The sequence below is a fragment of the Penicillium mononematosum genome (assembly GCF_028829835.1).
Source record: "Penicillium mononematosum strain IBT 11891 chromosome Unknown utg000002l:1.0-8112719.0:1.0-8118358.0, whole genome shotgun sequence".
In the NCBI taxonomy this organism is placed as follows: Eukaryota; Fungi; Ascomycota; class Eurotiomycetes; order Eurotiales; family Aspergillaceae; genus Penicillium; species Penicillium mononematosum.
Genome location: NW_026643272.1, coordinates 6,324,899 through 6,349,549, shown reverse-complemented (window position 1 = coordinate 6,349,549; position 24,651 = coordinate 6,324,899). Strand labels below are relative to the sequence as shown.

Here is a 24,651-nt window from a genome sequence, read left to right as displayed (position 1 = left end):
ACACAGTTTGGTATAAATGTACGACGGAATATCTTGGGGTTTTCAATCTCAGTATACTTGCTTTTGTCTACATAATGATGGCAGGCTTCCCATATAACATGATTTACTTAATTCTGCTTAACGCCAATACAAATGAAAATATTGATTACTTTTGCCCTTCAGCCTCTACCCTGAATTCATCGTAGTGAACAACAGCTTCGAGAAGAGCTTGCGTACCCATAGCGCTGCGATTGTCAGATTTCGAAAAACTCCATGGGAAAAAGAAGACTTACCAATCCTGTGGACTGCAATATTCTGTCGGGTGGTGGCTCACACCATCCCGGCAGGGAACAAAGATCATCGCAGAGGGACAGTGCTTGCTAGTATAAACAGTATCGTGACCAGCGCCACTGGTCATGAGCATCGATTTCTCACGACCGACCAGGTGATCCGCCGCAGCCTGAATAGACGCCACGCAGTTATCGTCGAACTTGACAGCCGGCGAGTCCGTATCCAATGTCCAGTCAAAGGACACACCCTTGCCATCTTGCAATGCAATAGCCTCAAATGCCTTGAGGCATTCGTCCTGCACGGCGTGTACCACACTATCCTGCGGGTGTCGGATATCAAGAGTGAAAGTCACCTGGGATGAGACGGTGTTCGTAGACGCGTTTGATGGAACCCGGATAATACCAGTCGAGGCTAGCGCATCGTGTCGCTTAGCAATATCATGCGAAGCGGCAATCATCCTAGATGATGCAAGCAATGGATCCTGGCGAGCACTGAAAGGTGTTGTTCCGGTGTGGGCATCTTTCCCGTGAACGGTCATAGTCAACCATCTATATCCCTGGGCACCCGAACAACACCAATTGACTTGTTGTTCTCGGGAGAATCGGACCCTGTTCAATGTGCAGCTCGAAGTGAGCTCCTAGGGGGTATCCAGTTGCTGGATCGCTGGAACAAGCAATATCGCCCAAATATCTGTGTCTTTCAAGCTCGGAGCGTAGAGTCACACTGGGATCGTGAATATCACGCAGGTCCCAAGCTTGTTGAATTGGGATGGCACCAGCCCAGACACCCGAGGAGCACATGGATTTGGGGAATCGTGCACCTTCCTCGCTGTGGATTCGTCAGTGACAATCCCGAATGGCACGATAAAACAGATTTCCATGCTTACTTGGTCCAGTTGACCACTCCGACATCATAGTTAGTCTGGAACCCACTTTCCTTCATCGTCCGAAGGACCTCAAGAGCAGCCATGATACCGAGAATACCATCGTACCGACCACCTCGAGGCTGAGTGTCCAGATGACTTCCCATTGCGATCATTGGGGCAGCCGAGTTCAGCCGCCCTGATTGCCGCGCAAACATATTTCCCATCTGGTCCACAGAAAGAGAGCAGCCCAGCTTCTGGACTTCAGCGGCGAACCACCGACGAACGCGGGCATCATCATCATTGAGAGTCAGACGAGCCATCCCTGTATCAGTTGGCTTTCTGTTATGTTGTTAGATTGTGTTCAATGGCCGTATGGGAGATTGGTACATACTCGCCATAGCGATGCTCAGCACCCCATTCACATGTCTCGTGAAGGGTGTTCCATAAGCGCTCCGAATTAATCTTGAGGCCTGATGCTTGTAGTCGGGTGGCAGTAGAGAACCGCCGGGCATTGGAATGAAGGGCGCGTGTTACGCCTTTTGTGCCGTACATTTTGCGGACAAAGTCACACCGGTCAGACAGCCGGTTCTATTGAAAATGCCTGTCTAACTTGAAGCAGATGGCTGGAGTTGAAGAGGTTGGATGTAAAAGGGCTTTATTGAGTTAGAAATCGTCTTCTTAAGGTCGGAGGCCACTCACCAATATATGACACTGACAGCGCCTTCTCATAACAGGTGTGGATACGGTCGCAGCAATGATCAATGTTGCTAGGCTGATTTTTGGATTAGATACTGGAATGGTTTCCACTCGTGCAAGTAATGGCCGAAACCCCTAAGGCCATTGGCAAGGGGTCATCGCCCGACGCCTTCCCGCAACATCTGCGAACCCAAAATCTCTTACTGGAACTAACCATACAGGAGGTTGAAGATAAAGCGCGGCAAAAATGCTTGCTTTATCGGATATTTGTTCAAAGCAAAATTTTTAAACACATTCCAACCATACCAGTACTCCCGTAGACTCACCGCATGGCCAACCAGTGTAGCTATACGCCACTATAGACCTAGAATGATACTCAAATCAACGAGCATGAGGTTAATAAATAGCACCAGTGGGATACCTTGAGCAATAAAAAGCAATGTTTTCCAATTGGTGATGATTGGAACCCCCCTTATAGCCTGTTTTTACTGAGCATATCCTTTACTCCGGTAACAAGAGCCAGTGAGTATATAACCACGGCATGCTGCTCAGGAATTATCGCCAACCCTCCCAGGTTTCCTTGACACCGCTCCTTCCATAGTCTGAAAGAGAGATGGTCGCACCTTCTACGTCTCAAAATAAGCTATTCCCCACTATAAGTCATAGCGGGCTACAAGTAGACCGTCTTCGTTTCGCATGTCCTCGAGTCGGAACTATGCGAACATACAGCGATCTAGCTGCGTCTATTCTTCATGTTAAAATTTGGTCGCAACGGTCTCGATTAATGATACTCCTAGTCCAGGCCCGTCTAAAAGTCATGCGATCCACGCCTTAGCGCGCCGTTAGTCTAAGTACATGTCACGACAGACAAGGGCGGCCGCATGATGAATTTAGCGCTTGTGTGATTTTAAGTGGACCGGCACTGGACGGGTTTGGCGCGAAATGCAGTAACTCCGTATATCTCCCGGCCCTTCCCCCGTGGAATTGGAATTTTCTTGTACAATATATGTTTTGTTGGGGCATCGAGCAAAGCGTGGAGTTAACCCGGTTTTTTCTCGGCCTCTTTCACTATATTGTAGGGACTCGTGGGGACTCGTCCCACAATAATCTTTTGTTCAAATTATGTTGTGCTCATTGGGCAGTTTGGCCTTTCTCCCCGCTGAATTCCAACGATCGTACTATTGTAAATAGTACAAATACAGCTTGATACCCCGTCGGATCGCCCGGTGTAGGCGTGCAGGTCTTGAGTTCGGGCTGCATGACCTCCCTTTTTTTTTTTGTTGGGAAACGAGTGGGAAAGGTGGATCTTAAACAACTCTTTTTTATTTTATTAGAGCAGCGACAGCAGTGTGTTCATTTCGTATCCCACTGATCTTCATGCAGTAGCAGTTACAGAGGGGCGAAGATCCCGCCGTCAAATGTACGATGCATATTACATCGCAAAGCTAGATGCCATCTAAGCCGTGTTAAGAGATTGGAATAAACTCCTCAACTTCGGTCTGTTTCAGATCAAAAATTATTTCTATCTCAAAAGTATTTCCACCAATGCAACTTTGGGAACTGCCCAGGTGAGTAAAAAGTGCAGGGTATATATGTCCTAGTAAGCTGCAAGGTACCCCCCCCCCCCTCAATCATTTTGCTCCCCACAAATACAATCCCATAAAAACCTGCTAGTTAGGTAACATTTAAAAGTGATGAAATAAATTAAAAAGATTAAAATTGTATAGTCTAGTAACTGAACAGTGGACCTACCCATGTGGCTTTAATATTATCCCTCGACTACTACTCCATACCCATACAACATACAACATCATTATTGTACTCACACAATGCCAAAGTTTCAGACGATTAAGATCAACAGCGCCAATAGCGCACAAAAAGATGGAAAAAGGTTTAGCTTACTCATCCACCCCACATCTCCAGTCGATCCCATGAGCCTCCAAGTATGGGGGAATATTCGGTCCGAGGGTCCCCTGACATCATAACATCATATTAAGGTCAAACTGAAAAAGGGTTCTACAATATGAAAGAATACACATATGTACATACTATGTATCTATACATAATGTACGGAGTCGAAGTAAGGATGTCTCCCTAAATATACAAATGCGGCAGCGGCCTGCATTGGTGGGGCAGGAGACGCTTGTATTGAATTGAAACTGACTTGCATTCCCCTGGCCCGCGACCCCGGACCTTGGCTAAAGTGCCTAGGTAGTATGGACTCGGACAAAGGGTTCGACGAGAACAACTGGGCCGTGATCGGTTGAACTTGGCGTTTCTTCCCGGCTATAAACGCCCCAATGAGGGGGCCTGATCTTTAGTCGAAATCTTTGGAGGGGCAAGCTTACCCCGGAGCAACGGAAGGAACCTCCCAACCCCCGCATGGCCGAACCCAAACTCGTATGGGACAAGGCAATTTACTGAATTGGATCGTATTCGGAATGTATCTTATTCCTGATTTGGAAATGGGAGTGGATAATCCGAATGTCCAATGTACAATGTACTTTTCCAGGCCGTCTGCGGCTAGAGGAGACAGCCGGAGTTAGGTACTTAGGTAGTTAGAGTGGTACTGTAATTTATTGTAAGGGGCACGGACCACAGATGAAAAGGGAAGTGGCACATCCTCCCGGGACAGCTGGACTACTAATATTCTCGTGAGTCCCCCTCCTTGCGTTTCTTTTCTCTTTCTCTTCTTAATATCTTCTCTTAATTTGCTATACATACCCTGTTTGATCATTACTCTTTATAACTTATAACCCCTCGACTCTCAGAGTAAGTTCCATTACCCCACTTATCTGCATTAAGAGCTCATCCCACTTTGCTCACTTTTCCGGCAATTCCATGTTCACTAACACGATCTCACGCAGAGTACATATATAGTTCATCCCACATTTATTATTCCCATTGGACTACCGCAATCATGTCGGACGGCCCAATTCAGCCTCCCAAGCCCGCAGTGGTAAGAATCACCTACCTCCAAGACCGGGATGACCCAGACCTGTGTCGCACCGGTGACCGAAGTATTATGGGCTAACAGTTGGTGGTATAGGTGCATGAGGCACACGAGGTCGACACTTTCCACGTCCCCAAGGCGTTCCACGATAAGCACCCCTCCGGCACTCACATCAAGGACCTTGAGGAGTACAAGAAGCTTTACGAAGAATCAATCAAGAGCCCCGACACCTTCTGGGCCCGCATGGCCCGCGAGCTCCTCACATTCGACAAGGACTTTGAAACCACACACCACGGCTCGTTCGAGAACGGCGACAATGCCTGGTTCGTCGAGGGTCGGTTGAACGCATCATTCAACTGTGTCGATCGCCATGCCCTCAAGAACCCAGATAAGGTCGCCATTATTTATGAGGCCGACGAGCCCAACGAGGGCCGTAAGATCACCTACGGAGAGCTGATGCGCGAGGTGTCCCGGGTTGCCTGGACTCTGAAGGAGCGCGGTGTCAAGAAGGGCGACACGGTCGGTATCTACCTGCCCATGATTCCCGAGGCCGTGATCGCCTTCCTGGCTTGCTCGCGTATTGGTGCCGTGCACTCCGTTGTCTTCGCTGGTTTCTCTTCCGACTCCCTCCGGGACCGTGTCTTGGACGCCTCCTCCAAGGTCATCATCACCTCCGACGAGGGCAAGCGCGGTGGCAAGGTCATTGGCACTAAGAAGATTGTGGACGAGGCCATGAAGCAGTGCCCCGATGTGCACACCGTGCTGGTGTACAAGCGCACCGGTGCCGAGGTGCCCTGGACCGCTGGTCGTGACATTTGGTGGCACGAGGAGGTCGAGAAGTACCCCAACTACCTCGCCCCTGAGTCGGTCAGCTCCGAGGATCCTCTCTTCCTGTTGTACACTTCCGGTTCTACCGGCAAGCCCAAGGGTGTTATGCACACCACTGCCGGTTACCTGCTCGGTGCTGCCATGACTGGAAAGTACGTGTTTGATATCCACGACGATGATCGCTACTTCTGCGGCGGTGATGTCGGTTGGATTACTGGTCACACCTATGTCGTGTACGCCCCTCTATTGCTTGGCTGTGCCACCGTCGTGTTCGAGAGTACCCCCGCCTACCCTAACTTCTCCCGCTACTGGGATGTCATTGACAAGCACGACGTCACACAATTCTACGTTGCACCCACCGCCCTGCGCCTGCTGAAGCGCGCTGGAGATGAGCACATTCACCACAAGATGCACAGTCTGCGTATTCTTGGCTCTGTCGGAGAGCCCATTGCCGCGGAAGTCTGGAAGTGGTACTTCGAGTCTGTTGGCAAGGAGGAAGCTCACATCTGCGACGTTCGTTTTCCCCTTACCCTTGGACCTTTTGGAATGACTTCTAATTTTTGGATCTGTAGACATACTGGCAAACCGAGACCGGCTCACATGTCATCACCCCTCTCGGTGGTATCACCCCCACCAAGCCCGGCAGTGCCTCCCTGCCCTTCTTCGGTATCGAGCCTGCCATTATCGACCCCGTCTCCGGAGAGGAGATTGTTGGCAATGATGTCGAGGGTGTTTTGGCCTTCAAGCAGCCGTGGCCCAGCATGGCCCGCACCGTGTGGGGTGCCCACAAACGTTACATGGACACTTACTTGAACGTGTACAAGGGTTACTACGTAAGACGCCTCGCAGCCTGACTTGCAGGATTGATACTAACTCATATATAGTTCACCGGAGATGGTGCTGGCCGTGACCACGACGGCTACTACTGGATCCGCGGTCGTGTCGACGATGTCGTCAACGTTTCTGGACACCGTCTGTCCACCGCTGAGATCGAGGCTGCTCTTCTCGAGCACTGTAAGTCCAACCACAGTACCTGCCAAAAATCGCAACTGAGCCCAAACTAACTATGAACAGCTTCTGTTGCCGAGGCTGCTGTCGTTGGTATTGCTGACGAGCTGACCGGACAGGCTGTCAATGCATTTGTCGCTCTCAAGGAGGGCAAGCTCACAGATCAGATCAGCAAGGACCTTGCAATGCAAGTTCGCAAGTCCATTGGTCCCTTCGCCGCCCCCAAGGCCGTCTTCGTCGTGGAGGACCTCCCCAAGACCCGCAGTGGCAAGATCATGCGCCGAATCCTCCGGAAGATTCTCAGTGGCGAGGAGGACAGCCTTGGTGATACATCAACGGTAAGCACTATCTCTCAGCAAGATACTACTCGCAATCGTAATTCTCCGAACAATAGCTAACAAAATATTCTTCACAGCTCTCCGACCCCAGTGTCGTGGACAAGATCATCGAAACCGTCCACACTGCTCGCCAGAAGTAAAGTGAAAGTCTATGAATATGATGATAATGACGTCGGAGAGCAAAATTTCTGGTGAATTTTTGGAAGTAGTCTGATGGTCCTCCTCGGATCATACGCCCCCGATCTCGGTCCACTTGGTTCATGCTGGAATCGGACTTGACCATGCGGGTAGTTTTCTTTTCTTTTCTTTTTTGGCCGGTTTCAGAATCACTGCTTGTACTTGAGATTCCCTTGGCTCGCTCAGAAGCGATGTGAATAGTTTTGTTTTTGGCTTCATATAAGTTTCGTGAACGGTCTTCTGAAGTTGTTGGATGTATGTTGCCACCCGCGATGCGAAGCTTTTGTCTGGTGGGTACCTAGTTAGCTTGTATTTTGTACTCTGCGGTTAATACTCGAAAAAACCCCAGGGGAATGTAGGTTTCCGAATGGTCTCTGCCCTTCATTGAATAAAGACTGACATGGATAAAGCTCTTCAAAAACTATCTTATACCAATTGTAGAAGAGATCCTTCAGTTACACTTAAAACGTCTCGCGAGTCACGCGGATATACCGTCTATCGTGAATTCGTATCCAATGGGTGTGATTTCTTACCTACATTGCCCTGGCTCCCATTGGACGCAAGTCAGCATGGACAAATTTTACATAGTACATACGTACTAGTACATATGTATAGTCGCTGCTGTTTTGCAGTGTACCGTTGTTATGCGTATCTCAACCCGCTTAATGGGTACAAGCCACAGCACTGGCTGGCGATCTCTCAGAGAATACGAACCTCATGAGTTCCTTTTAGCTTTTTTGTGCAATTTCTCGGAGATATTGTCTTATTCCCAATTTCTTTTTGGAAGATTGACTAATAAATGGTAGTTGACTCTATACCTAGGTAGTTGCCTCCGGGGCATGGATGTCCGACGGCCTACTGTGGTCCTAAAGTGCTGCATGAGACCAGCTGATATGCGCACGTGGCTGTAGCAATCTAAGATCCAAGGTGATTGGATGTAAATTATACACTATGATACTCTCGGTTACAAGGTGCTATGTGCTAGTACATATGTAGACATATCTGGGCCTATACCTTTTTCCATTTCAAACCTTGAAGGCTCTGTAATAATAGAAATCAATCATGTATACTCTTTGGAAGTAATTTACAAAACACGACAAATATAATAGGAACAATAAAAATAATTTCTATAAAGTAGGCTCGAGGAAATGTGTACATGTATACATCACCTGTGCGAGTGTGTTTCACCTTCGGATCACCTGTGAATGACAATACTCGTTAAACAATGAAATATTTCACCTCGAGCTGCCTTGACAATCAATGAGTCATTCGTCAATAAACAGACCGAAGACAAGTCTATTGTCCGCTAAGGACAATAGCTCTGAACACCGCATTCATTGGCGAAATCCGATTTAGGCAGCTATCACGTGACAGAGCATTGCCCGGACCTTACCTAACACAGGTCTCCAGCAAACTTAACTCTTCTTTTCTGTCGCGTCTTCTCCCTCTCTTCTTCATCCCCGCGCAACTACTGCTCGCAATTCTTCTTCTATTAATCTGCACTCTCTCGAAACTGCGCGCAATCGACCTATGACTTCGTGAACACCCGACAAACTCCAACCGACATCATGTCTTTCGGATTTGGAGGGTTCGGTCAGAACAACCAAAGCAGCGGCTTTGGCACTGGCACTGGCTTTGGATCTGGCACTAGCACTGGAGGTAGGTCTTTCCCTGTTCCCCTTTTCAAATTCCCCTTGTGTTTCCAGCCCCTATTCCCTTCTCTCTCCTACTCGTGTCCTCGGATTTTCCCTATCTCGACAACCGGTGCTCCTAATTCCGACCCGCGATGGTGCCACGCGCAAGGCGAAAAATATCAGCATAGAAACCTTCGCCGTGCGATCGAAAATCACCTGCGGACCATTTGGATGCATTAGCGACACCACAACAAGATAAGGAATGCAAGGGCTTCTTCGAATCCAAGTCTCTCTGACCGCGATCCCCTCCGTCATCTAGGCTTTGGCTCGACAGCATCCCCGTTCGGAGGTGCCACGTCTGGCACTTCAGGTGGTGGCGCCTTCGGCGGTGGCGCTTCCAACACATCTACTGGCTTCGGAACCGGTTCCGGCACTGGCGGAGGTACGTGCTCGATCGTATTGAGCTTGCGCTGCTCTCTCGATTTTCCCTGGCGAGATTCCCCGTCGCAGCAAATGGACTTGCGATTCAGACGCTCCCGCACTGATCGCGCACGTGGAATTCGTCAACTTGCTCTTCGGCCCCCCTCCCTGGAGTGATCGCTCGTGGCCCTCTCCTGGAATTGCCACTACCCTGCGACTTGCCCACATCTTGGTCGACATGCGCCTGAGGACCTCTCTTTATCAATTTGCACTTGCTTGATTGCTTCATTGAAGGATTGATCGTGTTTACTAACCACTTACTTTTTATTAGGATTCGGAACCAATACTGCAACCCAACCTAATGCCCTTTTCGGCGGTCAAACTCGCCCCGGTGGATTCGGCACCACCAACACTTCTAACAGCGGATCTCTCTTCGGAGGAGGCACTCAGACTGCTGGCACCACCGGCGGCTTCGGTACTGGCGGAGGATTCGGTTCTACCGGCACCACTGGCGGCTTTGGCTCAAATGCCAGCGCAGCCCCCGCGGGTGGAAGCCTTTTCGGTGGCGCCAAACCCACGGGCTTTGGCTCTTCGACTACGGGTACTGGCGGATTCGGCACCAGTGGTGGCTTCGGATCTACTGCTGCCACAACAACCCCCAGCACAGGCTTCGGTGGCTCGGGTACTGCCTTCCAAGGAGCTCTGCCTAACTGCGAAGGTACTGGCGGCACCCCGTTCAGTCCCTGGAATGAGAAGGATACCAGCTCAGCCAACACCACGAACCACTATCAAAGCATCTGTTTTATGCAACCCTACAATAAATGGTCTTTCGAGGAGCTGCGCCTAGCGGATTACCAACAAGGTCGTCGCTTCGGCAACGGCAGTGGTCAAGCCGGTGGTTTTGGCGCTCCTGCTTTCGGAAACACTACAACTGGTGGATTCGGTCAGAATACTACAACTACTCCTGCCTTCGGCGCTAGCGCCACTCCGTTCGGAGCGGCTGCCACGAGTGCGCCAACCGGCTTCGGTTCAACCCAGACCGCAGGTGGATTCGGCTCCACTCCTGCTAACCCATTGTTCGGTGGAGCAGCCAAACCGGCAACTTCCTTATTCGGCGGTGGAACTACTCCTGCAGCCTCATCGGGATCTCTCTTTGGTGGAGGCACACAAACCGCTGGTGGCTTTGGAAGCAACACCGGTACTGGAACTGGATCAGCCTTCGGCAACACCGGCGGATCTTTGTTCGGTGGCAGCAACCAGCAACAGCAGAACAAGCCCGCATTTGGTGCCGCCGGCACAACTGGCGGTAGCGCCTTTGGTGGTTTCGGCAGTACTCAAACAACTACTGCCGCGAATCCGTTCGGAGCTTCAACCGCCACAGCTTCACCATTTGGTGGCGGTACTCAGCAGCAAACACCAAGTGCCTTCGGTGGTTTCGGTGCAAACCAACAGAACCAGGCTCAAAATCAACCCAAGTCATTGTTTGGCGGCGGTGGATTTGGTGCGGGCACCCAGCAACAGGGAACTGGCACAGGTTTGCTCGGCGGCGCTCCCAGTACTACTCCAGCTGCAGGATCTTCGCTCTTCGGTGGAGCTCAGCAGCAACCCCAGCAGCAGCAGGGTAGCTCACTCTTCGGTGGTCAAAATCAGCAAGCTGGCACCGGCAGTTCGCTATTTGGCACTACACAGAACCAGCAACAACAAAAGCCCGGTGGTCTCTTCGGGTCTGCCCCAGCTCCCGCCGCAGGTGGTTTCTCTGGCTTCGGTGCCTCACAGCCCCAGCCAGCTGCCGGCGGTGGTGGCTTGTTCGGCACACAGAACCAACAGCAGCAGAAGCCCGGTGGCCTCTTTGGTTCGACTACGGGAACCGGCGGTGGCGGCTTGTTCGGCGGTGGTCAAACCACCACTAGCCAAGGCGCCGGCTCTTCGCTCTTCGGTGGTCAACAGCAACAGCAGACCGGTGGCCTGGGTGCCAGTTCTTTCGGCGCCACAACTGCCGGACAACAGTCTCAGCCCGCTCCTGGTAGCTTCCAAGCGTCACTCCTTGATGGAAACCCCTACGGAAGCCAGTCCATTTTCTCTGGTCTTCCTGCCCCTGGTGCATCGGCTCCCGGTCCCCTTGCCACGCCACTGTCTTCTAGCATGAAACAAAAGCAGCGAACTCCGTTGCCCGTCTACAGAATTACCCCCAACGCTGCCAATCGCCTCATTACCCCTCCGAAGCGTGGATATGGTTTCTCCTACTCTACCTATGGATCGCCCTCTGGCAGCACTGGTACGCCATCTGGTCTCGGTGGTAGCTTGCTGGGTGGTGCTGCCGGCAGTAACAGTCTCCGCGGCAGCGTCAATGGCAGCATTGGTCGTACCTTCAGCAAGAGTTACTCCACTAGCAACCTCCGAAAGACCTTCGATCCAGAGGCGGACAGCATCCTTTCTCCTGGGGCCCTGCAGACCGGCAGCACACGTGGCACCAGCAACCTCAAGCGTCTCACTATCAACCGTGGTCTGAGAAATGAAATATTGTCACCCTCTACTCGCGCTTCCCCGGCCCCTCTCCTCACCAACGGAGAAGATGCTGCTCAGTCTGCCGACAAGCTGAAGAAAAAGGTCAGCTTCGACTCTAATACCTCCGGTCTCAACGGCGGAGACCTTGTTCGTGTTGAACCCAACAGTCCTGAGCCGTCTGCTGAGGAGCTTGGCTTCCTTCGCTCTGTGCGCAAGAGCGGCAGCCTCAATGGTTTCGATGCTGCGGGTACTTCCGATCGCCCCGAGGCGGAGTCTACCCGTCGTGACCTTGCTGTTGTCCCCGAAAGCGCACCAGCAACCACCAACGGTGCTACCGTTAAACGCCTTACTTTCATCCCCGGCGGTGACCCAAGGCCTGGTGAGTACTGGATGCAACCTTCCCGTGCTGAGCTTAGCCGATTGAGCCGCGACCAGCTCAAGCAAGTCGTCGACTTCACTGTTGGTCGTCAGAACTGTGGATCTGTCACTTTCAATGGCCCCGTTGATTTGACTACCGTTGATCTGGACAACCTTTTCACCAATATTGTGGATATCGGTCTTCGCAAAATTACTGTCTACCCCGAAGAATCGGTCAAGCCTGCCAGGGGCAAAGGACTGAACGTGCCGTCTACCCTGCGGATTGAGAACTCCTGGCCCCGTGGTAGAGATAAGAAGAGCAACTCGCCTGTCACCAGTGGTCCTCTGTTCGACAAGCACATTGACCGTCTGCAGAAGGTTGGCGATACCGAGTTCGTTAACTACGAGACTGAGACTGGAACCTGGGTTTTCAAGGTGCCTCATTTCACCACTTATGGCCTTGATTATGACGAAGAGGAAGGTGAGAGTCTTGACCAGAGCACCATGAGTGCCCAAGGCCCTGACCACCCTACCCCCAGGGCTCACTTCGACAACCCCGCGAGTTTCGATCAATCCACCACTTTCTCCATCGACGAGTCCTTTGTCGGTTCTATGATTGGTGTTGAAGACGATACTTTCGATTTCAAAAAACGCAAGCTTGTTCCTGGCTCTTTCGCTAATCAGGCCATGCCTGCGGAGGATGATTATTTTTCTGAGGGTGAAACCGAGTCTTTTTTAGAGGAAGGCTCCACGGGTTCGACTACTGAGAATGACGACGACGTCGTCACCGAGAGCCAACAGTCTGGCGATTCGGTAGTTGGATCAGATGAGGCAGATGAAATGGATATGGCGGGTGCCTTTCCGACTCCTCATCGTACCGTGGAGCGGGACGACTACCAGAGCACCAACGGTGATCTGGACACCACTTACCCAATGTCGAAACACTTCGGCAGCCCTGCAAAGCCTCAGCTTGATCTTAGTGGCGACTGGGCCGAGCAGTTGCAGCGCACCATCAGTCCTCGCAAGCAGAACCGTGACGCCCTGCGTGAAATGCAGGCGAACGCTTTCCTTGATCGCAACCTCGTGAACGACGAATCTCCCACAACCATTGCGACAGCCCCTCCGAAGAAAGGTTTTTCGAACAGCATTGATCTTATGAACTCTTTGTTTCAGCAGCCGCGCAAGCAAGCTGCCCCTTCTCCGCTGAAGCCTTCTAAGGCACAGCCAAAGGGCTTTGAGGTTAGAACTCCCTTCTTATGTTCACACTGATTATCATTTCCTTTGTCCCTTTCCCTTGTGTCACTTCATCATGTATCTAGGAAATTGCACATCATCCCTCAGATAGTTTAACAAATGCGATAACCTGAGCTAAAACCTTCTTGTTCCTTACAGTGGCCTTACAACAAGCAACCCAAGACCTTTGCTGGCGATACAACACAAATGAGCGAATCCGATGCTGCATTCCATGACTCTTTCAAACCTCGCTGGGGTCCCATGGACTCCCTCGTCTGCGCGAAAAGCGATATGGAGGACACAATCTTGGGGGTGAACCAGACCTGGAAAGAAAGGTTCTCCATTTTCAGCGAGGAGCGTGATATTGCAGTGATGGCTTACAATCAATCTGGCGAGGTATGTTTAAGCTGCTTTGTTGGTGTTTAGGTGGACTTTATGCTGATCATGATGCAGGCCAAGGAAATGCTCGATGTCCAGCGGCTTCAGTCCTCTATCCAGCGTATTGACGGCACTCCTTTGGTTCGTATGGCCAAGGTCGACCTGTCACAGTTCCCTCTGTCTCCGTCTACCCGTTCCCAGTCGGAGGAAGAGCGCTTGGTGTGGCAGCTTCTCAACATTCTTTTTAATGATGATATTGAGGACGACATCTCAGCAGGTGTACCGCCGCGTCTACGACAGCAATTTGCGCACCGGATCAAGAAAGACCGACTCACCCGTCTTTGGGAGGAAATCATTCGTGAAAAGCACTCGCAGGACTTGGATCTGGTTCGCTCCCCCGTGGAACGCGCCGTTCATTTGATTTGTTCGCACCGAGTGGAGGAAGCGTGTAAGACACTGATCGACAGTCAAAATCCCCATCTGGCGACTATAGTCGCACAGATTGGCCGCGATGCTACCTCACGGGCAGACATAGCCAACCAGATCGATGTATGGCGTCAAAACAATATTCTTTCGGAGATGAGTGAACCCACACGGGCCCTTTACGAGCTGGTCGCTGGAAATGCTCTCCGCAGCGAGGGTAAATCAGGCGGCGCCCTTGAAGACCGGGCCTCTAGCTTTGGCTTCACTGAGCGGTTTGATCTAGATTGGTTCCAGGCCTTTGGTCTTCGTTTGTGGTATTGCACTGCTGAAGATGAGCCAATTGAGGTGGCTGTCACCAAGTTCCTTGCGGACTTGGCCACCGGACAAGAACCCGCCTTCCCCCACCCGTCCCACCAGGCCAGTACACGTGCAGTTCTGCAGCCTGGCTCTGATACCCTTGGGCGCGAATCTCCTCTTTGGGTTCTCCTCAAGGCCTTCTCCGCGATGCAAGGCCACGGCGCCCAATCTATTGAGTTCCCGGCCTCTCTCCTCCCCGAATCCGTCTCCGGTGCCCGTCTCTCCAACCGACTCTCCTTCCAGCTACACCACGTTCTTGCTGCGACGGTCGGACAAAACCAGGCCATCAAAGTCGACCAACATCAAACCGACAAGCTCGTCTGGGATTTCGCTTCTGAACTCAGCGCAGGTGGGAAACTTGATCAAGCACTGTTTGTCCTCCTGCACCTCTCCCAAGCCAACGACCGCAAGCGCGCCGTCCAAGAAACTCTCGCCCGGTTCGCCGCTCAACTCCCCGAGCCCTTCGCTGCCGACGGCTCCTCCCACCCGGCATGGCAATATCTCATCACTGAGCTCCAGCTTCCCGAGGCCTGGATCTGGGTTGCCAAGGCCCTGCATGCTCGCGATATCGGCGATGCCGCCCGTGAAGTCGACTGTCTTATCCGCGGCAAGCACTGGAACGACGCCCACGCCACATTCTGTCGCATCGTCGGTCCAAGCACCATCATCGAGGGCGACTACCGTACCCTGGAAGCTCTGGTCTCTGGCTTCGGCGACGGGCCCGAGCGTAAAATGCGCGGCTGGTCTTCTGGCGGTGGTGTCTACGAAGATTTCCTCCGCCTGGTCAACGCCCCCAGCGGCCGACGTGATCCCATTCGCCTGAACCGCCTGGTTAACGCTCTTGTTGCAATGGGCGACCGTGTCCAGGGATCCAGTTTGGAAGGACTGGAGGAGCGTGTTGCATTCAAGGAGATGAGCCGGGCTGTCGCCGGCTGGATTACGCACGAGGATGTTCATGTTAGTTTCCTCCCTTTTCCGTTGATATATTGTTTTTGTTCATTGCTGACTTCTATCTTTCTACAGTCTGTTGAATCCTCTGCTGTTCTGGGCCTGCCCTTGACAGGTGATGCTCGCATTTTGCAGACTGCTGAAATGAGCCGTCGGTACTACGGCGTCATCATGGCGGGTGGCTACTAAGTTTCGAGTTAAGGAAATCATTCAGTTTGCATATGTTCGTTGTGAAATTAGCGGGCACTAATTAGCCCAAGCACCTTGATCTTTTCTTTTGTTCTGCTCTTTTTTTTCCCTGTTCTGTTCCCAAATGATCTCAAATGGTTCCCATGACCCGTGTACTCTACCCTATTGCTGAAAAACTACTATTTGAACCAATTCATTTTGTCTGTCCTTTCTTTTCTGTAGACATGGTAGCAGAATAAAGAATGTGATCACTTACGGCTTCGCGCCTTGGTCGCAGCCCTAAATGCGAGTAAAAACGAAGCCGTCACGAGTCTAGGTTGTGCTCCACTGTATACTTTGTAAGATACTATCGGGTGTCTTATAGTATAGACACTCGAGGCATATAAATCCGTAAAATAGAGGTCGATCACCTAGGTCTTGAGGATATGGACCTCAGTGCCCACAAGTCTGACCAGCAACTGAGTTTCAGCGCCATGCATATTGAAGAGATTAGTATAAACCGCAGCAATTCTTACGAAAAGCACAATTATGGCAAAGTATAATCAAGACGTTCATACCAACAGATCCTAAAAGATCGCTAGGAGCCAGGCCACGAGGTTCTTGAAGGCTAATAAATATTAAAGATATAATCATTTGAGCTATAACACTAAGATAGTTCACAGAGAAGTATGTACAACCGTAACCGCCCTCCCCCTATGATACCGACGATGATAATGCGTCGGATGGGCTGCATTTCTCGTCCATACCCGTCTACCTGTGATTGTCGTATGGAGAATCTGTTTCCTCGTGTGTGCTCAAAGTGTCACACATACCCATGGACAGGTCAAACTCTCCATAGATTGTGTTGTTGAGCCAGGACGAGTCGAATGTTCAGATTTGTGCTTGCTTCGTCTAGTGTTTCCATCGATACTAGAGGTAGGTAGCCTTTAGTGAGGAACAGAGTTCGTATAGACCATTGGAGGCTCCAGTTCCGATTATTGGCTTCGCGTTGAGACGTCTCCTGGTTTAGGCTTGCCGAAGCTATCGGCTGACCGTCTCTCTTGATCTATGAGCTCGAAGTCGATGAAATATGATGTCGACTGGGATGTCCATGTTCCCAACAGTGCGAGGACCGTACAGTCTGGTGCGGAAATTCTGATAATAGAGGTATGCGTCTAACTGCCAGGTCAACTTGAGATTCGAGTCGATGACTTCCTCGGCATCAGAGCCGAGGAAGAGAGCCGGAGGCTCTGGGAATGACAAACTGGGATGAAGACGAAGTCCAGGAAGGCATTGTCACCAGGCGCTCGCGATTGTACGGGGCTTTTAGCTCTCCGGCTACCTTGAGCTCCTGGTTGATATTCTTTACATTGAGCCACAAACCCATTTTGTCAAAGAGAAAAAGCTTGTTGTGCCTCATGGTGTATGCGTGAGCCAGGCTCCGCACAGTAAGTTGCCGCACATCCTCACGTGCTGGGTCACTACCAACACCCACGAACCATGGCCCAGGGGCCGTCAAGTGTAAGGCCAATTGACTAGCCCTTTAGGACATGCCCGAGGATTGAGCCAGATGACTGTTGGAAGCGTGAGAAAACACGGGTGAGTACTGAACTGTCCACTGCACACTATCCGGATTGCGTAGGAATATTGTGTCGTTGTAATTGGTAAAGGAAGCGGACTTCCAAGGTTGGACTTCTTCTTCAGTATGCACCTTGCGATCTGGCCTAGGTTTTGTTTTGATTAGTACGTCCATCAATGTTATAGATTGTCCTTGGACGCCGTACTCACCTCCATATGGACTGAGCCTTTAGTACTTGTCTCATGGAGCAAAACGACTGTTGAGGTTGACATCCAGCTTTTGCACGTCAGGCTCGTTGATTTTCACTGTTTCCTCCTGATTATCGCGTGGCTTTTGGGTAGGCTCAATAGCCTGTCGGTTCCAGACCTGAGATATAGCTTCTACAGATAGGAAGCTTGACCATTGATCTAGAACCATGCTTGTGTAGAGCACTGGATTGTATGTGGTATCTCCCTGGCAACAGAGAAGTTTTGTGCGAAGTCGAAGTGTCCGGGGTTGTACAATTTAGGGAAGGTGCCATTTCGGAAAGAGCTATACTTTGCTACTTTGCTACTTCTCTCCTCTACTTCTCCTCTCTCCATCTGCTATTTATCTTATCCTTGCTATAACTTATTCATCATGGAGCTGCAACCGATTGAAGGAACTCGTGAGGGAAACACCGTGACAGTACCTGGTCCCTTCGAGGGCACCCCGGCAGATACCAATTTAAGCAGAGTCGACAGTGGATATGGCCCTGGCTCGACTGAAGTTTCCGCCCCAGCACCAGCCACGGATGCATCCGCCAGCGATGCCAACAACGTCCATAATCAGCTCGAAGCTGCTGCTGAGGGTGCCTCAGGTGTGCTAACTACCGAACCACATATCTCGACCACAGAAACAACACCGGACGATTTCCAGCCATCGTTTTCAGCATTCAGCAAACGTGAAAAGTTATTCATCGTGGTAATGGTGACTCTTGCTTCGTTCTTCTCCCCTTTCCGGCCAAATCTACTACCCCGTCATGCCAACATTGGTACGGAACTACCACCTCACCCCGGAGCTGATCAACCTCACAGTCACAACATACATGATCTTCCAAGGCCTGGCTCCCAGCTTCATGGGCACATTCGCCGACACCGGGGGCAGGCGCCCAGCGTATATCATTGCGTTTGCAGTATACACCGCTGCAAACATCGGCCTGGCCTTGCAGAACAGTTTCGCAGCTTTGCTTGTCCTCCGCTGTCTCCAGAGCGCAGGGAGCAGCGGCACCGTGGCCTTTGGGTATGGCGTTATAGCGGACATTGCGACAACAGCAGAACGTGGGAAGTATATCGGACCCATGGCAGCAGGTGTCATGGTTGCGCCCGCGCTGGGCCCTGTTATCGGTGGTCTTTTGGCCAAATTCCTCGGCTGGCGCAGTGTTTTCTGGTTCTTGGTCATTGTTAGTGGAGGGTACTTGGTGTTCTATGTGCTTGCTATGCCAGAGACGGCACGCAAGATTGTTGGCAACGGTCATTCAGTGCCAAACGAGTGGTGGCGCAGATCGGTCATCCAATGGTGGTCGAAGAGGCAGGCACAGTCGGATGAGGAAGGGCAAACTGGTGCAGAAGGATCCCAACAACATTCCTCGCATACTAAGCGACTTAGGTTCCCGAATCCTCTCAAGTCTTTTGTCATTCTGCTGGAGTGGGATGCCTTGATCATCATCTCATACGTCGGGATCGTGATGTTCTCGAATATCGCTCTGTTGACAAGCACTCCCAGTCTCTTCGGTCCGCTGTACGGATTCAACGAGCTCCAGATTGGTCTCTGTTTCCTGTAAGTTTATATTTCCCCCTCTTTATCTTTCCAACCCAAGGTTTCATTGACTAACACAAGCTCCCAGACCCCTCGGAGTAAGCTCTTGCCTCGGCGCAGTTCTATATGGGAAAGTCATTGACTACAACTACAAGCGAACAGCCCAGAGGCTCGGATTCCCGGTGGACCGGAAGAAAGGAGACGACTTGCGCAGTTTTCCAATCGAGCGCACTCGCCTGCAAACAGTATTCCCAACAATGGCCGTTGGCGTAGCAGCATTCATCCCATATGGCTGGGTCCTGCAGCAAAAAGTACACTTAGCTGCACCGCTGGTGCTGCAGTTCATCATAGGCTTTTGCTTCGTTGCATCCCTGAACTGCCTCAACACCCTTCTTGTCGACCTATTCCCAGATAGACCAGCCACAGCTGCGTCGGCATGCAACCTTGTTCGCTGCTGTCTTGGTGCTGTTGGGGCTGCTGTCATTAGCCAGATGCTGAGTGGCATGGGCTGGGGATGGTGCTTTGTTTTTCTGGGGTTGGTTATGGCTGTTGGGATGGGATTGCTCTGGGTCGAGAATGTGTATGGGATGGGCTGGAGAGAGAAGAGGTTCCTCAAGATCGAACGGAAGAAGGCAGAGAAGGAGGCGAGAGCCGCTGGGATTCAGGTCGAGGGGAAGGCTGACCGGAGAGAACAGAAGGATACTAATGTTCGAGAATTGGCTGCCGGTGCTGATGCTAGTGTCACTGAAGGAATTGAAGGAACTGATACTCGCTCAAACCAGTGAAGCGAAAGTTATCATCGCCCTGCTATTTTGAGGCGGTAGACTTTGTTGTTACTGCATTCCATCGTTTATTATGAGGATATTATTAGTCGCGTGACGGAAATGGAGAAAATGGGAATATGCTACATAGCACGAATGAAGACATCAAATGCATCAAATTTGCTACCGACTGTACAATAAAGGGAAACCTAGGCGCGATAGATGAACACGAGGGGATCGAGCAGAGTAAAGAAAAGAGAAACACCACCCTCCCTGGCCGGACCAGACAACAAGAAACAAGAAAAGACATTACCGGCCAGGGAGAGGGAGATATAAGAGAGGTCTAGATGTAAGAATCATCCCCAACCCGTTCCTGCTTCTTTTTGAGGGGGCAACAAATGGAGAAAAAGGGTTGTAAATGGAAAAAGGAAAGGTGGGAAGTGCGTTTACATGCCAGGGGAGATCAGCTTGCCCTCGGCACGGCTGTTGGGGTGCCAGCCACCGGCGAAGGGGGCAGCGCCAAGCTCCTTCTCGTACTGGCGGATGCGGGCCTCCAGCTCGGGACGGAAGTGGCGGATCAGACCCTGGATGGGCCAGGCGAAGGCCTCACCCAGAGCGCAGATAGTGTGGCCCTCGACCTGCTTGGTGAGCTCCTGAAGCATGTCGATTTCGCGCTCGCGGGCGTTGCCGGTCTCGAGACGCTGCATCATCTGCATGGTCCACTTGCTGCCCTCACGGCAGGGAGTGCACTGGCCGCAAGACTCGTGCTTGTAGAAGGTAGACAGACGGGAGATCGCGCGGACGATATCTGTGGACTTGTCCATGACGATGACGGCAGCGGTACCCAGACCGGTCTGGGAGTCCTTGAGGGCGTCGAAGTCCATGAGCTGGTTGTCGGCCACGGTCTTGGGGATGACGGGGGTCGAGGAGCCACCGGGGATAACAGCGAGCAGGTTGTCCCAACCACCGCGGACACCTCCACAGTGCTTCTCAATCAGCTCCCGCAGCGAGATGGACATCTCCTCCTCTACTGTGACGGGGTTGTTGACGTGACCGGAGATACAGAAAAGCTTGGTACCGGCGTTACGCTCACGACCGAAGGAAGAGAACCAGCTGGCACCACGGCGCATGATGGTCGGTGTCACCGCAACGGTCTCGACGTTGGTGACTGTGCTGGGGCAACCGAACAGACCGACGGCGGCGGGGAAGGGGGGCTTGAGGCGGGGCTTGCCGGCCTTGCCCTCAATGGACTCAATGAGCGAGGTCTCCTCACCACAAATGTAGGCGCCCATTCCACGGTGAATGTACACATCGAAGTCGTATCCGGAACCGCAGGCGTTCTTGCCGATCAGGCCGGCGGCGTAGGCCTCGTTGATAGCCCGCTGGAGGACAGTAGCTTCGTGGTAGAACTCACCACGGATGTAGATGTAGGCGGCGTTGGCGTTCATAGCACGGCCCACCACCAAGCAACCCTCGATCAGCTTCTGGGGGTCTTTGCGCATGATCTTCCGGTCCTTGCAAGTACCGGGCTCACCCTCATCTGCGTTGACAACCAGGTAACGGGGGCGAGGGTCCTTGTCCCAATCCTTGAAGTTCATGAAAGACTGTTGAGTAGCGGGTCAGCCTGGTTATCCCAAAACACTCGCGTTCGTCCGAATTGCGTGTAGGCCACTTACGTATTTCAATCCTGAAGGGAAACCAGCACCACCACGACCACGGAGGCCGGATGCCTTGATTTCCGAGATGAGCTGCTCATGGCATTAGCAATTGGTAATTCCCTAGCCCGTCAATTGTGCGACAACCCACCCAATCATCACCCTTCGAAATAATATCCTTGGTCCGGTACCAGTCACCGTATTTCATTGATGACTTCAAATCAGCTCCATGGTGTCCGTAAAGGTTGGTGAAGATCCGGTCTTGGTCCTTAAGTCCGCCATAGTGCTTCACGGGAGGCGCCTCCGAGACAGATGCGAAGGAGCGGGCGGCCGCCCCCTGGGCGCGGAGGGAGCGGGTCGAGAGGTGGGAGAGGGAGGAGGTGGAGGGAGCCGCCGCTCTGGATATCATGATGACGGGCGGGGTGACAATGCGTGGTGAGGGTCAAAGGGTCGTGGAGAAGGAGGGAAGGGAGTCGTGGAGCTCACGGCAATTCCTGCGCTTGCTGAATGATCCGCCTTTGGGCTCGATATGATTGGGTGGTGACAATGCACGTGACTATGTCGCTGAGTCAGTATTCCATATTTGGTCATGACGACCTCAAGTATGCTATATCACGTGACTAGTATACATAAAGACATGGTCGCTTTAAATGGCTTCTTTCTCTAACATGGGTTCGAATCTTTTCAAGACAGATGCGGATGACTTTCTCTCTTACCATCTTTTTTTCTTGTGTTATTTCCATCATCGAGCCAGTCGGGCTAAGATGACGAACGGACACGAAGTAAGCAGGCTAAAAACAGTGGACATCTCTTTCATTTCTATGTCTACTGTTTCCTCTTCATTTACTCCTGTGGTACATAGAGGCATGCCTGCTTCAGCATAGACATAGATCCCTCCATCTTGAGTATCTCAAATGGCTCAAGAGGGATCATCACCATTTCTGAGCCTGCCACTGTCCATGCCCATTGAAGCCACTGTGACTCCAACCAACTACTACCCTCTGTGAGCCAGTTAACTCCATCGCCGGGTGCAAATGAGCTTGGCTTTTCGGCCATAACATATTCTTGGAATTGACGAAGTGTTTCACTAGGTTCATCCATGCCAATGTCAATAGATTTGGAAGTGTCAAAAGGCAGAGGGTATTGCCCAAGCAGGAAAGTAAACCATCGGTTGAGACGCGACGATAATCTTGAACGTGCCTCAGGCGAATTATATGTGGCAACCAGTAAGCAAATAACCATTGCAAACAGAGTTTGTGGATCAGTGGATATACTCGGGACGACCTGACTCGCCTCTCCGAGGGCGTGCTGGAAGCATCTCTGAGCTGGCTCCTGCATTTCAGCCGGCAGAAGGCTGAAAAGCTCGCCTAATCTGAACAGCTCACCATTTTTAGTGATGAGTGATGGACGCTCCAGGATACGCACTCGGATCCGGGACATGATCTCGTCTGAGAGAAGCCCGGCCGGGACGCGTGCCATTAGTTCATGTAAGAGGACCTTTGTATCCTCCCAACTCTCACCACGCTTGTGTTCTCTGCCGCGTGTGATGGTCCAAGTGGCAATAATCAAGGCAGCTTGATCTAATGCTATCTGTCCGTTGCGGTAGATCTGGGAGTGGATCTGGTTCAGGGTAGTTGGTTGCAAAGGCAGATGCTCCGCACTGGCTTTCAGGTTTGTGGCATGAGCCATTAGCTCAAAGCTGATCTGAGCGAGGGCAGCATAGATGCTATGGCTGTTTCCATATCCCGGGGCAATGCGAATACAGCCCTCCGTGATCTCGACCATTTTGCGCTCGCGTGTGTTTGATTCCATGACCGTCAATGCGTCGAACAATGCCGGTGAGAAGATCGAGTTCTCCATCTTTGTTTCGGGAGCCAATAGTGGGTAAAAAGGGTTGAAGATGTAATAGTGGTCCTCGGTGTTCTTGGCAACCTGAGGGAACAGTTCTAGCTGGCGAGCCTTGGCTTCGCCGAGCGGGCTGTCCGGCTTCACACCCAGATGAACAATGCGATAATCTGTTGGATTGCCGGCAATGCAGAATCCATAATTTATCAACACTATGTTAAAGTCAGTCTCTGGGGATCCAGACGTTCAAAAAGCTTGAATATCACGGCATGGCAAATGGGATAAGTACATTGCTCATTATTACGAGGGCCGTAATTGTTGGAAATTTCTTGGCCTGCGGAGTGATCTTCAAGTACAAGGAGTCCAATATCCTCATCGCCCGCTCGCCACTCGACCTTCGCCATTGGTCGATGGTTGGGAAGGTCAATGAGCGGAAGCAGTGCCGAGACTCCATCCTCTGGAAGATCATCAGGCTGGACAGCCCCAGATAGGACCTTCGACGAGAATGCTCGGGAGGTAATGATAGTTGAAGCCCAGAGATACAGCTCCCTGCATATGAATCAGCATAATGTTTCTCCGGGTTGAATAAAAGTGACAGTTAATAACGAGTATCCCATACTCACCACGTATACTGTTCACAATCTGGGAATCCAATTTCATCCAACTTAAGATATCCCAAATCATACTTCTGCTCCCATATCTTAATCCTCTCGACGGCAGCCTCAGGAATGCCAGTACACTGAATCCAATCTACATCCTCCTCACCAAAGAACAACGGGGTGGTCAACTGACCCGGCTGAGGCAGGGTACGAAGGTACGGATACCAGAATCCCTCAGGCCCCCGTAGATACTGGCCCATGAGGAAGAAGGCAAAAGTCTCCTCCGGCCCGACCTCGTCGATCCATGTCCGCGGGAGGTCAACACCGTGTTTAGGAAATGAGCCCCGCGGAGACTCATAGCCAATGGAATTGAACCAAGACATTGACACTTTGATTGGAGTGTTGATCACCCGGGTCTCTTTCGGGATGGACTCTGGCCAGTCTTCTTTCACTTGCAAGTGCACGCCGCGCGAGGCGTCTTGTGCAATGCGCACGCTCTTGTCGACCGTGCCGCCATGCTGGGTGAACCAGTTTACTAGCTCTGTGTGGGCTTTTAGCCTTGGATCAACTTCTCTGTTTTGTCCGTGTTAGATATCTTTCATATTTCTTGGTTTGCAAATAACTCTTGAGAATGACGTAGCTCGAGACCGCACTTACTCTGAGGAAGCTGCCATTCTTGAAGCAGGTAGATTCTATTTGATCTTTATTTTTCCGCACAGGTAGGTCTGTTTGCCACTGACGCTGCTATCCAAGAATGAACTGTAGTTGTATCGGTCAAGGTCCTGAGGAAAGAATTGATGCGGGATGGTGGGGGCCCGCTTTTTTCTTCGAGTGAGCTTCAACGTTCTTTTTCACACATCCAAGAACGATCTATGAAA

The 24,651-nt window shown here is 51.5% G+C and overlaps 7 protein-coding genes across 7 annotated transcripts; 3 read left to right on the top strand and 4 right to left on the bottom strand.

Moving 5' to 3' along the window:
* Positions 1–145: 145 nt before the first annotated feature.
* Positions 146–1,687, bottom strand: N7519_004198 (M20 family metallo-hydrolase; the record flags this gene model as incomplete). The annotated part of the gene is made up of 5 exons (XM_057290974.1): positions 146–224; positions 273–789; positions 878–1,098; positions 1,157–1,474; positions 1,527–1,687. The coding sequence occupies 5 exons, from the start codon at positions 1,685–1,687 to the stop codon at positions 146–148; spliced, it is 1,296 nt and encodes a 431-aa protein (XP_057152176.1).
* Positions 1,688–4,751: 3,064 nt separating this feature from the next.
* Positions 4,752–7,098, top strand: N7519_004197 (acetate--CoA ligase; the record flags this gene model as incomplete). The annotated part of the gene is made up of 6 exons (XM_057290973.1): positions 4,752–4,790; positions 4,881–6,125; positions 6,185–6,445; positions 6,497–6,626; positions 6,687–6,958; positions 7,036–7,098. The coding sequence occupies 6 exons, from the start codon at positions 4,752–4,754 to the stop codon at positions 7,096–7,098; spliced, it is 2,010 nt and encodes a 669-aa protein (XP_057152175.1).
* Positions 7,099–8,703: 1,605 nt separating this feature from the next.
* Positions 8,704–15,579, top strand: N7519_004196 (nucleoporin family protein; the record flags this gene model as incomplete). The annotated part of the gene is made up of 6 exons (XM_057290972.1): positions 8,704–8,794; positions 9,089–9,211; positions 9,521–13,290; positions 13,444–13,680; positions 13,738–15,399; positions 15,466–15,579. The coding sequence occupies 6 exons, from the start codon at positions 8,704–8,706 to the stop codon at positions 15,577–15,579; spliced, it is 5,997 nt and encodes a 1,998-aa protein (XP_057152174.1).
* Positions 15,580–16,599: 1,020 nt separating this feature from the next.
* Positions 16,600–16,945, bottom strand: N7519_004195 (uncharacterized protein; the record flags this gene model as incomplete). The annotated part of the gene is given in 2 exon segments (XM_057290971.1): positions 16,600–16,822; positions 16,836–16,945. 2 exon segments carry the CDS (start codon positions 16,943–16,945, stop codon positions 16,600–16,602), a joined length of 333 nt encoding a protein of 110 aa, XP_057152173.1.
* An 810-nt stretch (positions 16,946–17,755) lies between these two features.
* N7519_004194 (putative MFS transporter) lies at positions 17,756–19,698 on the top strand (the record flags this gene model as incomplete). The annotated part of the gene is made up of 3 exons (XM_057290970.1): positions 17,756–18,149; positions 18,193–18,934; positions 19,002–19,698. The coding sequence occupies 3 exons, from the start codon at positions 17,756–17,758 to the stop codon at positions 19,696–19,698; spliced, it is 1,833 nt and encodes a 610-aa protein (XP_057152172.1).
* A 422-nt stretch (positions 19,699–20,120) lies between these two features.
* N7519_004193 (NADH-quinone oxidoreductase subunit NuoF) lies at positions 20,121–21,738 on the bottom strand (the record flags this gene model as incomplete). The annotated part of the gene is made up of 3 exons (XM_057290969.1): positions 20,121–21,278; positions 21,351–21,422; positions 21,481–21,738. 3 exons carry the CDS (start codon positions 21,736–21,738, stop codon positions 20,121–20,123), a joined length of 1,488 nt encoding a protein of 495 aa, XP_057152171.1.
* A 434-nt stretch (positions 21,739–22,172) lies between these two features.
* N7519_004192 (SET domain protein) lies at positions 22,173–24,447 on the bottom strand (the record flags this gene model as incomplete). The annotated part of the gene is made up of 4 exons (XM_057290968.1): positions 22,173–23,386; positions 23,464–23,723; positions 23,798–24,346; positions 24,431–24,447. The coding sequence occupies 4 exons, from the start codon at positions 24,445–24,447 to the stop codon at positions 22,173–22,175; spliced, it is 2,040 nt and encodes a 679-aa protein (XP_057152170.1).
* Positions 24,448–24,651: the final 204 nt, after the last annotated feature.